The sequence below is a fragment of the Ischnura elegans genome, chromosome 6 (genome assembly GCF_921293095.1).
Source record: "Ischnura elegans chromosome 6, ioIscEleg1.1, whole genome shotgun sequence".
Taxonomy (NCBI): Eukaryota; Metazoa; Arthropoda; class Insecta; order Odonata; family Coenagrionidae; genus Ischnura; species Ischnura elegans.
The window spans coordinates 25149491-25163499 of NC_060251.1; the positions used below are offsets into that span (position 1 = coordinate 25149491).

Consider the following 14009-nt stretch of genomic DNA (forward strand, 5'->3'; position numbering starts at 1 on the left):
AATCTGGCCTTTTTCAAATGCGGTTAAAATTGACCATTGTCATTCGTCTAAACTGGGATTTTTAAAACCAAATAATTTGTACATACAATTTGTATATTATGAATACACTAATGGTGGGTAACGAATCGCAATCAATGCCTTTCGTTTTCTTTGATGAAGGAAACTACCCTATTAATTGGGTTTACAGAGGTCGTCACTCGTGTCCCCGACGGCCAAAGCGATCCGATTTTCGTGGAGATACAATCTATATTCGGGACTGTTAACCAAAATTTACAGTCCTGATGAAGTGAACTATCATATTCAAAACTTCTCAATGCTATTCCTCGGAATTGCAAACACTTAGTAAACATCGTATAGCGCGGCATACATCGTCGCGTTGTTGGTAGCCTTCATCAATTCAATCAGAAGGAATGAAAAGAAATCCATCTCCAATGTGGTGGAATGGGGCCTCCTTCCATGAGCTCCCCTTGGTCATCCGTTGATTTTTCCCTCATCCCCTCAACTCCCAGGTAACAAGTCGATACTTAAACACCTCTCCACAATATATCCGGATGATGCTCCATAACTTTCACGATGTATTTTACCAAATTTGTTTCAAAGATAATTTTCCAATGCTCCTATCACATTAATACATCTGCCAAGTGAGCGAAGATAGATATCTGTAAGAGTATTTATTGCCAGACAGACTGTTTTGGCTAAAAAGAGAGAGATGAAATCATTGGACCAATCTTATGGATTAGTCCCGGCTAACATGGACAAAAAATTAGGGAGCAAAATGATTCTATAGTGCATTCTGTACGAGTATACAGTATTAACGAGGCCCATAGGTCATCCGCCAGGGCACTCCTGAGAGCCAATCAAAGCCATACATTGGGGATGCGTCGAAGAAGCTCCCGGATTCCCAATGGAATGCCACGCTATGAAATATGCCTCTCCTTCATTCCACCGGCATTCAGTCCACGCGGATAGCGGCGAGGAGAAGACCGTTACCCACTCCCCTCCCCCACCGATCGTAAGTCTTGACTGCGCGATCGAGACACCGTGGCCCCTTACGCAACGAAGCCGACACCGCGCAGAACACCACGGCAAGCCCCCTTTCTCACAAACGTCTTTAAGAATACGCATCACTCCCGCACGAACCGAATTCCTTTCGTGACACCTTACTCTTAAAAGTTCAACTAATTTGGCAGCACGTAAGTTGAAAATGGACACCGCAGTAAAGACATACGGACAATAGCAAAGGAGGTATTCATGAAAAGAAAATAGCCGATCAGGGAATCATTAAGTAAGAACTTTTCCCAATTAACGTTATTTTATTGACAATGTGACAAGTTCTAAAAAACGAAAAACATATTAATGGGTATTCATTATAATCACCAGAGCGCATAAAATCATATAACTCAATAAATATGACACATCCAGAAGACCAGGTCATGCTGTTTTGTAAATTGTTGAGCCTCACATTCATCGCGAGCGAGGAATGTGAGACTAAAGATAGAAGTAGGAGGGCGAAAACTTGAGCAGGTAGAGCACCATTTGGGCAACACATTACTGGAAAACGGACACAACATTAAAGACGTAAGAATTGGCATAAGTAATTGCGTCACCAAAGGAGGCGTTCATGACAAGGAAACAGTGATTAAAGCATCATTAGGTAAGAATTATGTAAATAAAGGTTTATGATTTGGAGTGTAGCGATTTAGGGTGCAAAACACACATGGGACACTTAGGGTGGAGGATGAGAAAATACTTGAGGCATTCGAGATGCGAGCGTGAAGAAGAATTTAAAAGGTGACGGGACATGGGGAAATGGAGGAAGCTCCTAAATGAGATAAGGGAGGTTTATATTCACAGGTAAAAGATAGAATGTTTGGATGGAGTGAGCGGGAGCGGGAGGGGACGCTAAAAACCGTGTAAGAGGGAAGAACATTAGGTAAGCGAGAAAAAGAAAGTAAGAGAATAGGATTTATCGATAAAATGAAAGCGAATGAGGCAAATCGTGAAATGCTCTCTGTGAACCTACCTTAACAGGTAGGAAACAATGATAACAAAGAGCTGTGATATGATTATACTAAAAAAAAGACAGACTGAACCATATTGACTTATAACATCCTTTTTTCCTCAAAGAAGTTGATGGTTTGAGGCGTTGAATTTATCCATATTGAATGAAAATTAAACTATGTTTTTCCACATAAAATATTTAGATCACTACCATGGTTTCAACGCACTGCGTCATCCTCAGGCGTGATTCATTCAATCCTTTTTTTCCCTTTACTCTCAATTATGCCATCAATGAGAAGAAACTTTCGGATACATTGCTGAAGAAGGATTCTTTCATTAATCAGATCTAAAAGCTCATATCGTTTTAACTAGTTAGGGTACCTAACGTTCATCGACTTCATCCGGCATATCCGTTTCCCAATAATAAAAAAAGAGGTGAAGTGGCTCGCCGTCAAGACGAGTGGGCCACTTTATTGTGTGCAATACTATCACGGCATACCGAGCAAAATATTGATGTTTTTGTAAACATGACATGTAAGTTGTAGAAAATAACAAATGTTCCATGCTTAGAGAAGTGCTTTCATAAAGCGTGTTTAAAAAACGGATCCTCAAATTGCAATTGATGATAAATTTTCAGAAAATGCGGCACGGGAGGCTTATTTTTTTAGGACGGGCGTCGATGAAGTACAGTTAGAAGATTATACAGGAACTTCCTCACTATAACTCAAAATTATAATAGAAATTACTTTTTCTAGCTCTAGAACAATGCCTGCCCTTTTATTGGCCCCACAATTCACCGTATTAAAAATTATAATCATTCTTTTATTAACACTGCCATAATTTGTTAGAGCGATCCTCTGAAATACTCTTCATCCATTCTTTTCCCTTCACATCGCCACCCGGGCCTTTCGTAACAACCACTTACTACACCAACCAAAATTCCATCTTTCTCTTTCCCAGGTATCACTTTTTCCCAGGCTTCCTAGTTTATTCAACACCATTTTGTCCACCTACCTTTCCCTGAATCTCTATACGCACTTCGGAACATTCAAGAGGCAGCTTCGAAAAGACTTCTTCCGAATCATAATGCTTTCATTATTTCTATAGTTTTTTTCATAATTTATATTTGTTAAAGCTGCAGATGGTAAGTTTTGTATTCATTATCACGCCAAATCGGCTGCTTTTTAATAATTATACATAAAAATATATGTACCTTCTCCTTTCCCCGCTCTAACCTCCTTCCCCGAACAATGGGAGAGGAGATTGGCTGGAGACGGACGGTGGGGGGAGATGACAAAAACACGACTCTCGCAACGGAGCCCATTAGGCATTCCGCTCACGGCGTGTGTCGCGAGTTTCAGCGTTACGGTACCACGGCGTCTCGGTAACTCACAGCCGGCCAACGTATGAGCGTCGCGTCGATTTCTTCCTCGCAGACAAGGTCGAACGGGGAATATCCATGAAATATGACTCTCATATACAATTTTAACAATACAAAGTAGACACTCGCTTTACGATCGGCTCGAATTACGACAGATTCGGCACACGACGTGAAATGATTATACGCGCGACTTTCATAATTTCTAATTTCGCGGGCTATTTTTCTACTCGCCTAGTATGTCATCAATAATGTAATTCTACGCCTTATGTTTCAACGAAATAAATTTACATTACAATATTTTCATGGCTGATGCATTTTTAACCGGTTCTTCATCTGAAAAAATGCATATTCTACATACGATGGAATTCGATCGACGAATGGTCCACCGGAACAGATTAATATCATGGAGTGCGGGTCCGCTGCATCACAATGTGTTTTAAGAGAAGGTCACTATTTTTTAATAATATAAACCAATCCTTTTGCCTACTTGTATCAGCATTTCATTGCGCATATGGTTTTTAACAGCACTAATTTAAGAGGAACACAAGAACACATGGCTCTGCAGGCGCATACATTCGGAAACGTCGGCAATATAATTAGTATATTTTATAAACGATACAGGCCTATTACTCTACTGCAGAATTAGTTCACCAAGCTGAAGATATGCATAAAAACTATGAAAAAAAGAGAAATAATACATTAATTTTCATAATTACATTTTTGCACATAGAGAAAAACAAAAACGCCCATCGAAAGCTAAATTTAATAAAATGCCGATGAGCCTCATTTTGTTCTTAAGCAGCGAGCATCTCATTATCTCATAGCGCACACTGAAAACTGCATAAGAGATAATACCTTTTTCGAACAGGCGCGTTTGCGAAGGAGATAACCTCACTTCCGCCAAATACCTGCCTTAATAGCAACGGCCGAAATCGAATATTTATTTCTCTTTGACAAAGAAAAACTGGCCATTGCTTGATTCCAAAAGCCACGAATCACCTCGCCTACCGTAATTATGGAGAAATTGAGGGTTTTAGTGATACCCTCACCTTTTGGTTACTGTGCAACAATTTCTAAGCACTGTTCTTATTTATTCTGCAGCTTCATCTTCTCCCGACGCACACAGGACGCGAATAAAACCATAGTGGGTAGGGAATGAAATGGGACGTTGGAGCGCGAGAGCGAACAGAAAGCACGGATAAATTTACGGCAGGGCGGAGATCACACGAATGACACAGTGACACCGCCCAAGGGCCCAAAGGTGACGAAACAATCGGCCAGGGACGCAACAATGGATGGATGGCGGTGCGAGGCAGCACTTTCGCTTCGACCGTGGAAAAACGACAAAAAAGCAGAGGGCGACCAACGAGGCACTCAGGGTCAAGGCAGGCTGCCAAACATGTGTCTTGTGGCCCTATATGGGACGTAGGTAAAACACTGGCTGACGGCAACTCAAAAAGCTTAAAATTAACCTAGCAATATCGGTAATCGGTACTGTAGGTCAAAAAGGTCACCCGACGAGCTGAGTGAATTATTGAATTTTGAACAACGAATTGAACTTATTTTCTAGGACAAAATAAGACCATCTACCGATGTAAGCAAATCCAAGGCCACGCACACGAAGCTCGCAATATTCTCTTGGGCCTATCTTACAGGATGTCGATGCAATAAGGAAGTCTTAAGAGATTTCACACAGCATTTGAAAACACCATAGCGAAGCTTGCACTGTACACTTCGATGAGTAGATTGTTAGGTATAAAACCTCCATAAATATTGTTAACTTGCCCAAAAAAACAAGTGTAATGATTTGGAAGACAACGTTTAGCGTCGAAATCACTAGAATATAGTTCCGTATTGGGGACGTCCACCATTGCCTGAATGCTGTTCTAATCCTCCGAAGGAATATCTTAAATAATTAGGTATGTGAAAATTTTTCAAAAGAAATCACACTCATCCACATTAATATGCCGACAGTAGTAACTTTCTAAACAAATATATTATGATTGCTTGAAAACCGACATGGTTTCAGCACCTATTGGTATTTTCAATTAAATAACCATCCCGTTTTAATCGTGGCGTCTTTACTAAAACATAGTGGGTTAACTTTCCATATTCTTAAACCCTTACATGGACATGAAGTATATTCCAAAAATTCCGCTTAGTTCGTTTTCACATCGACATAAAATAATCTTTGAGATGCCTTACTTAAGATCACAAAGTCTGGAAAATGGAGTCGAGAACTTGAGAGGTGCAATTACTCCATTTGCCAGAGAAAAATGAGTCACTGCAAACTCAAGCCTGTGCACATCAATCAAATCTATTTGCCCTGAAGATCGGCAATGAAGGCATAGGATGAACTTCATTGGAAGGTACCCTGCCGTTTTACGACGCAGACTTCGACCTAAATATCGGTGATTAAAAAACCATGCGTTAATCCGCTTATTACGCTTCGTGATGCATGGCATGATTTACTGTCTTCGCCAGGAGTGGTGTCACACGCGACACGCAGCATAGAGAACGCTAGGGCACTGATGCAAACAAATATCCAGCGAACTTCCCCTTCATAATTAGTAATCCAAAACATACTCGCAATTTTCCAAAAAATATTTTTATTTCATGACCAATAGCAACACATTTTGCACTATCTTCAGCACAAAATGTATTGCTAAATTTAATTATTTGATGAGCATAGCCAGAAAAGTTTAGTTCACTAATATGTTAGAATTCCAAGAGATAGAGCCACAAACAACTCCCAGAGACCCTCCGAAAGTATGGGCACGAATTGTCCGCCAGAGTATTAAAGTAAATAATACATTGCGATTCTTTTGCATACTTATTTTGGGTGTGATTCCACTCACTTTGTGGTAATTTGATCATAGCCCAAGAATACCCTCACCCCAAGTTAGGCAATGGGACATAGAATCGGACAAGAAAAATATTAAAGGTGAAGAAAAAACTTATAAGGCCTTGTTCAATACCATCTGTCGTAAGCGTCCACGCTATTCTTCTGAAAAATAGTAATTTCCGTTATTACACGTTGCTCTATTCGACATTTAATCACTGAATAAATATATTTCAGGTTAAACTCCTTTGAAGCAGACAACAGGTAACAGGGCATGAAAATTCTACAATGTGGATTCCAAAGTGAAAACTGTGGAATTTCACACACAATGGAAAACTTGGCGGTCGTTTTCCTTGTCTTGATCGTTGTATATTCGCCCATAACAATAAAAAAAATACTATTTGCGTTCCATCATCATCAAATTTACATGAAAGCATAGAGAGTCACGGTCACCTGGATCGCAAATGCGTTATTTATTAGTAAAATGAGAAGAAAACTTATCCCGAATCTGAAGGGTGCATTCAAGGATATCACTTAGGCATGCACATTTGGCAGGAAACATGAGCAAGCACAGTTTTATAAACACAAATCGCGTCCATTCGCAGAGCTAATACCAGAGTTCACGAAGCAAATTTCGGGCAATGCGCCATGGTCTGTTCGAATAAAAATGTATTCCGCAGCCGAAACTCATTACCTACTAACTAGCCACTGAACCAACACAATAACAATACGTACCCATTAAATGACTCATGGGCAACTTTAGTGGCAACGTCATGAGACGCAATGGTCTGACGAAACGAACCGTCGAAACAAGAAGAGAAAAACGCTAAATGAATGCAGTGGATAAGATAAAAATAGCAGATGATGGGAGGAAGTAAAAGAGAATAATTATGCTCGTTTCAAAAGATTAGCCGACAGGAGACTTGAGTGATGAGCAACGTCAAACCAATCGTCGGATTTCAGACAATTGGTGAAGATGATATAATGCTCATGGGTGTCAAAATTGATACCACGTATTTATGTTTCGATAACTCAAGGGCAGCAGAAAAAGGAGCGGTAAAATGATGTGGTAATCAAGTCATGAATATTAATGCATAAGCATAGAAAATTTACAACCGACGGATTAATCAATCGAGCAATGAAAACATTTTAGGCGATAGGCATCATCTAGGTGCCTTCACTTCTCGCCCAACAAGTCTAACATTTCCTCTTCCCTTTTCTTCTCCGTCCGTTTCACCTTCTCAACCCTCGAGGCACCGAAACCGACACGGAAAGATTAACCCTAATACGGGCAAGGTGAGTCTCTTGGACTCATCGCATCACATTTTTGAGAATTTTATTATGTTAATCAAATGTCAGCATGATGTAAATTTTTTACTTCTTCTAATTGTATATTTCTTATAAATTAGAGTAATTCAAACTTCTTTCGGAATGAAAGTAACATAGAAATAATTTTTTCCCGTGAATTCCCACAAATCCGGGCAAGGTGAGTCTGTTTGCACGAAATGTAAAAAGCAATATGCATTTTACAAATATTTGGTTCGAATTGTCAAAATAATGTAAAATTATCACTATTTACATGTAAAGATAAATATTTGGTATTTTATGTAGTGAAAACAGAAATAATTAGTAAAAAGAGTCCACTGTACTCACTGTTTGACTATGTATGAAATTAATAAGTAATGTAAAACTTTTGTTAAACAAAAAATAATCAATTTTATGTTAAATGATTCTATAGTGCACAATATGTAAAACTTGATGTGAAAAGTAATATTTTTCACTGTTTAATAGTTTAAATTAAAAGCATAAGTTAAAAGAGTCCATCGGACTCACCTTGCCCGATTACGTCAGAAAAATATGTTGCCCGTATTAGGGTTAAAGAAACACACAAGCTGCTCGCTAGTTGACTTCATTGCCGCTAAGCGTCTTTCCCACACATACGATTAAAAATGGAAATACTAGGGTGACCTGAGTATCCGCGTGTATAACGCACACCCCATTTTGACGCCGCTAAAAAGGAAAATTAGTTGCGCGTGGTAAACACTTTAGAGAATACGTTACGGGATAGAAATTCTTTACTTTAGCTGAGAGGCATTGGGAACGAAAGCAAGGAACTTAATATGAGATAACGTGGGCACGCGAGCGGAAACGGTATTCCCCTCCCACTTCACACCAACATCCGAGGGAAATTCTTCAACATGAATACAGAAGATTCATACCGACCTCTTTTAGCCAAATAAATAGCATTAAACACAGGTCCGACTTCAACTTTCAGATAATGAAAAAAGAATGGACTCTCACTTTTTTACTGTTGCCTATTGCAAAATTAAAAAAAAATTGTTTGAAAAATAAATAAACGGTATAATGCCATTTTTAGATCTTTCGCCAGCTTTTCCAGCTATTCACGACGAAAGAGCGACGGGCTTACCTCACCTTCTCGCTGAGAAGTTGATGACGTCACTAACTCTTGCCGAGGGGCATATCACTTATCCGCTATTCCTCCTGCTCGCGCATCCGTCTCATGCGGTTCGCAATCATTAAAAATCTAATACGTGATTCTGTCCGTCAATTGCGTCACTTATTCATAAAAATGGGCGATAACTTTTGCATTTTTCATTTTAAAGCTGTGAGAAAATAGCTTTTATAGCTAACTTTTCCCACCCATTTACTAAATTACCTAATTAATAGCTATTTCGGACCTGGGTGATCGATTCAATTGGCTTTCATAAAACAAACACCGTAATTTTCACACTGAATATTTATTACTACTGATAATGTTTCCGGAATTTTTAAAAAATCATTATCAAGGTTTCGAAGTATCAAAATCATATTTTCTATGATATATGACACAATGTAGTGGAGGTTATCAATACTACCGAGTTAAATGAAAATTTTCAATATTTCCACTGACTGAATTTGGGCACGACGCGTTTCTCTGTAGCAACAACATTTTCAAGTGCGGTCGGTGTTCATTAATATTCAGTGTAGAAGGTAAAGCGAGAATTTTGTTTCCCTATATCGTAGTTCAACAAAGTTAAGCCGCGAACCCATAACAATTGCCTTGTAGTAACATTCAACGGTACCATGCCAACTTCAACATTTCCCAAGCTTCATTCGCCACGGTTTTAATTAAGCCTTGAACTTGTGCATTACACAGAATCGTGGGCAATGGTTAAGATATAACATTATACTCAAACATAATAACAAAACTTATATGCTCCTGCCGCTCGTGAGAATTACGAATAAGAACTTCAGATATAAATAATTATTAAAGAAAGGATATGAAAACATCTCCGAATCCTATCCTGAGCTTTTCCGGTGGGAATGACACTTTGCCCACAGGGTTTCGTTCCGAGGGATTATTTTCACGAAATAAAATATAATCGTGCATAAAACAGATTTCCACGAGTTATTGATGAAATATTGACGTTATTTCACACATACAACACACAATTTTCACTTCAAAAACTTCACCTAAAAAACTATATACTTGCATGAAGTACAAAGATATATACACACGAATATTCACTTTCATACATGAGGTTAATTTAATCGCAGGAAGTTAGATCACCGCATGTACCCGCATTTCCAAAAATAATGATTAGGAGGAAGCATCGCTCCTGCTAAATCAGTCTTCAGTTTACATCACAGCGACGAATTACTCGTGAAATATTTACGCTATCCTCTTGATAAGTTCAGTGTAGTGAGAATAAAGCCTTGTCAATATTTGGCAGCATCTCAAATTAGAAAATAACACTCATTATCTTTTTTAGATGCTGTATTTTTGGATTTGAAATAAAGCCACATTTTGACAAAGGTGTACTATACAAGAACCCTAAAAATTTCAAGCTGAAAACGTAACCTGAAAACAAGTAACTCGTTCCCCTTAAGACCCAGCACGAGCAGTGATGCGTTCTCTTCGATACCATAATACTGAAGAGATTGACAGACTTTCGTAGAATGGTGAAGATAAAAATGGATCGACAAAGAAGTAATAATGAAGTGCTAAGAAGAATGGGAAAGAAGGAAAGTATTTTAAGTCAGGGAAGAAGTCTGGAGAACTTAGCCGGCCACATCATGAGACATGGTGGTCACATGAAGACAATAGTTGAAGACAGTTGGATACGAAGATGGGCGAAGGGTGACCTCGACTGAGTTACATAGCACATGTTATTAAGGATGTAAAAGGGAAGAAATAAGTCAGTACGAAAACATTAGCCGATAGTAGAGTTGAGCGAAGAGCTGCGTCGATCGAATCTTCGGAATGGTGGCTTTTGAATATGAAATCCGTAACACCAACATCTCCAATTGCAGTGAGCAAATACTCCACAAGAGTCGTTCCTTATTTTTGGCAGAGGTGCGGAGGTAGCATAACTTGAGAAGCATCCCTTTCGTACGCGATACCGCAGGCACTAAAGCGGAAACGTATTTCCCCTACCACCCCGCCGCCGGCATCCGAGCAAAAATCCACAAAGCACGCAGACGCGACCATGGACCAATGGAAGCTGACGGCGACCGGCGGATATGAATTACACAAGCGTGGGGACACACCGGATAAGGGCTCATCACCGATTAATGTGCAAGTCGCTACTCACCGACTTCGGCATCTTGATGGTTTAGGGTTCTTCCCACCGAATATCAAATACCACCCTGGTGTCTCTGGAAGCAAATGAAAACATAAATTATCAACTGGCACATACACAGGAGAAATATGACCTTTCGATCGTGAAGCATGCGGAGGGTGGGCGCGGCATGCATCAATGAAAACAAATGACTGACATCACCCACAGTCGCACCGCCCCGAATTTCGAAATAAGCGCGGGATTGCCTGACCCTTTCTGTCCACGGATAGTTTCTCGCACAAGAAATATTGGCGCTCACGAGGTGATGGAACGACGTGAGCAGCCCCAAAAAATCCTCTCAGTTACACATGAATACACTCTGCCGCACAACGACACGTCCGGCGGTCAAATATATTAACTTCCAAGTATATCACAGGAACACCCGTTCATCAGAGAGTGAATAGCTTTCAATTCATAAATTTCCATTTCTATTTTTTGCCATTTAAGCGTGTCACTTTGCAGGAGATCCCATGAGTCGGTCTCGAAATGATTTCGTCTCTAATGACCACTATTGTGCTTGGTAAAGATTAGTTAATTTAGATTACATTATAGTAAGAGACAACAAACAGCACTTCCACCTTCTGCTGACTTGTCTCATAGATTCCCCTGCATGCATAAAAAAAGAGCACTCTTCGACTTCTGATGCATTGCGAATACTATACTGTGGCCTAACTTTCTCCGTATAGTAATCAATAAGTCTCCATAACATTAAAAACTGATCATACACAATAAAAAATACCCATAGGCGACCAAAAAGTAGTAGCCAATGAAAAAACACATATCACCACTTCCTTCTCTCACTGCACATACCCATCAATGGTGACCCATCATCGAGCAAACTTTTTTCTAGAACGCACCACACAACAGACTCACATTGATGGTATTGTTTTTACACATTTCTCTATTTCATAGCCTAAAATCACCAGCTTCTCAAACCTAAGGCCGTTTTTATGTAGGTAGAATGCAATACAGGGATACAAAAAGTTCACAAGACAAGATGCAGAGGCAAAAGAAGTCGAAGTAACAGGATTCACTACAGCAGTATCACATGCCGTACCCCAAATAGGATTACATTTTCTAGACCCAAAGGGACCCCAGGTAAAATCTCCTATCAGAAGAAATATTTGCTAAAACGACATTAAAAACCTCATAATGCCATTCTTTTGGCAGCGGCTATCAGCCCCTCTGCCCCCTATATCTGGCATTGCCTCATGTCGACAGTTGAAATCAACCAGTGTTAATTGAATAATTAGAGAACATAGAAAAGATAGTAGGCAATGAACTTCACGAGCATTCTCATGGCAAATCACCGAGAACTTGAGAGAATTTTGCCCGAAATGCAGCTTTTTACACGCACAGCCCTACTTATGACAAAAATAGCAAAACACACTACTTCATGGGGATGAAGTACTACATTATTCGAACCATTCTAATGATACGACTGGCAAGAGGTATAATTTCGAAAGGAATAAAAAACACCATTGACCTAACCAAACTGCAACATAATTTACCTATTACTGATAGTAAGCCTGAAATTTCCTTCCCTAAAAGATACACAATTTAAAGAGCTCTGATAATGTTATGCTATTCATTCAAGTCTGGTAAGTTGAAAATATCTGGCTGACATAAGTTGAGAGGAATTATTAAACGTGTGGGATATGGTGGCAAAATAAATTGTAACTTCATCAGACTCCTGATCAGACCCAGCGCTAGATAACTGAAACTGACGTAGTTTAAGAACAAACTATGATATAGCATAAGTGACCGCACTAAAGAATAAATTACTTTAAAACAGTTAGGTTATCACAATCCTCTCTCATTCTAGGAGCTGATCAAAAAATGTAAATTATTACCAGGACTTACTTGTACCAATTATCAACTGAATATGACTCTGACGTTACTTATAAAATTTTTACGACGTGCTGGGGCTTCAGTAACATATGTGCCTAGTTAGTACGTTCAGTAAATACGTGGAGTGACAATGTCAAAATTATGCCTTTACGCCACGTTCCACTGTTGCAAGAAATGTCAAGCAGTCAGATCAAGGATTCGGAACTCCCTCTCGTATTATAAAATAATCAAATGGGCAATCAAAAAAATCAACATATTACTAACCGAACAAGACAAGAATTCTTACACAATGTAAACATAATTTTACCATGAAACAAGAAGTATCACTAGGCCAATAGCCCGTATTCATCGAATGGTTAGTTGTTTCAAAACTTCAACATTAGTTCTTAGGGACACAGACTACGTTCATTCAAATATATTTGCTTCAGAATGTGAATTCAGCAGGCTCACAGTAGTCCATTCTGGACTTCAATTGCGGCAGCACACGGCACCAACATATTAATAGATGAAGTTTATGGAGGGCAATGGTGTAGAACAGCTAAGCTAAACCTTAATGACGATTAGAAACGCAACACCCCAGAGTTGCTGTAAGTATGAGTTCTACGTGCAACTGAAACGTGACAAATCACGAACAAATGAAAATCGTCAAGTTCACAGGTGGTGACAAAACTAACAATCTAACCATAATACGTAAGCGACACCTAATAAGCCTAAAGGAAATGAGCCAACTGATTTCTAAGCTACAGTTCTGTGAATTAACATGATAAAACATAATCTCAATGAAATCACGTAGAGCACTCAAAAATACAGGGCAAGAGTACCGTAAGCAAGTAAAATGATACTAGCGCCACCACATAACCCGGCACTTTACACGTAAAACATATTAAATGACCACAATAACCACACATAAGAACAGCCACAACCTTAAGGAATAGACATGGACATTCCAATCTGTTTACAACAATATACTTACATCCTTAGTCACAGAAAGTACGGAGTACGTCCTCGCACACACACCTAACTCACGTTGACACCAAACTGAACTGACAATATGGCCGCAGTTAAAGCAAGGCCGTTTATCAGGCCCGGGGGAAGTGGTACCAGCGTCCGCCACTCCGCCTATAGTTGGAGTAAGCTATAACTCAAATATATTTTTTCAATTTTAATGATGAAGTACATTCAGATATTCGTATTTTTATTTTTATTGATATTTTTGACATTATTACATAACGCAAAGTAATATTTTAATTCGCACATGTGTTTATGTTTTGAATCGTTTCAACGGACATTGCGCACTGTTCCATGCCCTTCC

The 14009-nt window shown here is 39.3% G+C and overlaps 1 protein-coding gene across 1 annotated transcript in view; it reads right to left on the bottom strand.

Annotated features, from left to right (window-relative positions):
- Positions 1 to 13758, bottom strand: part of LOC124160200 (moesin/ezrin/radixin homolog 1) — a 189808-nt gene extending 176050 nt beyond the window's left edge. Inside the window, exons 1-2 of the mRNA XM_046535981.1 lie at positions 13671 to 13758; positions 10820 to 10883 (exon numbers count right to left, since the gene is read on the bottom strand). Coding sequence (XP_046391937.1) covers positions 10820 to 10831 — 12 coding nt within the window. The 5' untranslated portion in view covers positions 10832 to 10883; positions 13671 to 13758. The remainder of the gene's footprint in view (positions 1 to 10819; positions 10884 to 13670) is intronic.
- Positions 13759 to 14009: the final 251 nt, after the last annotated feature.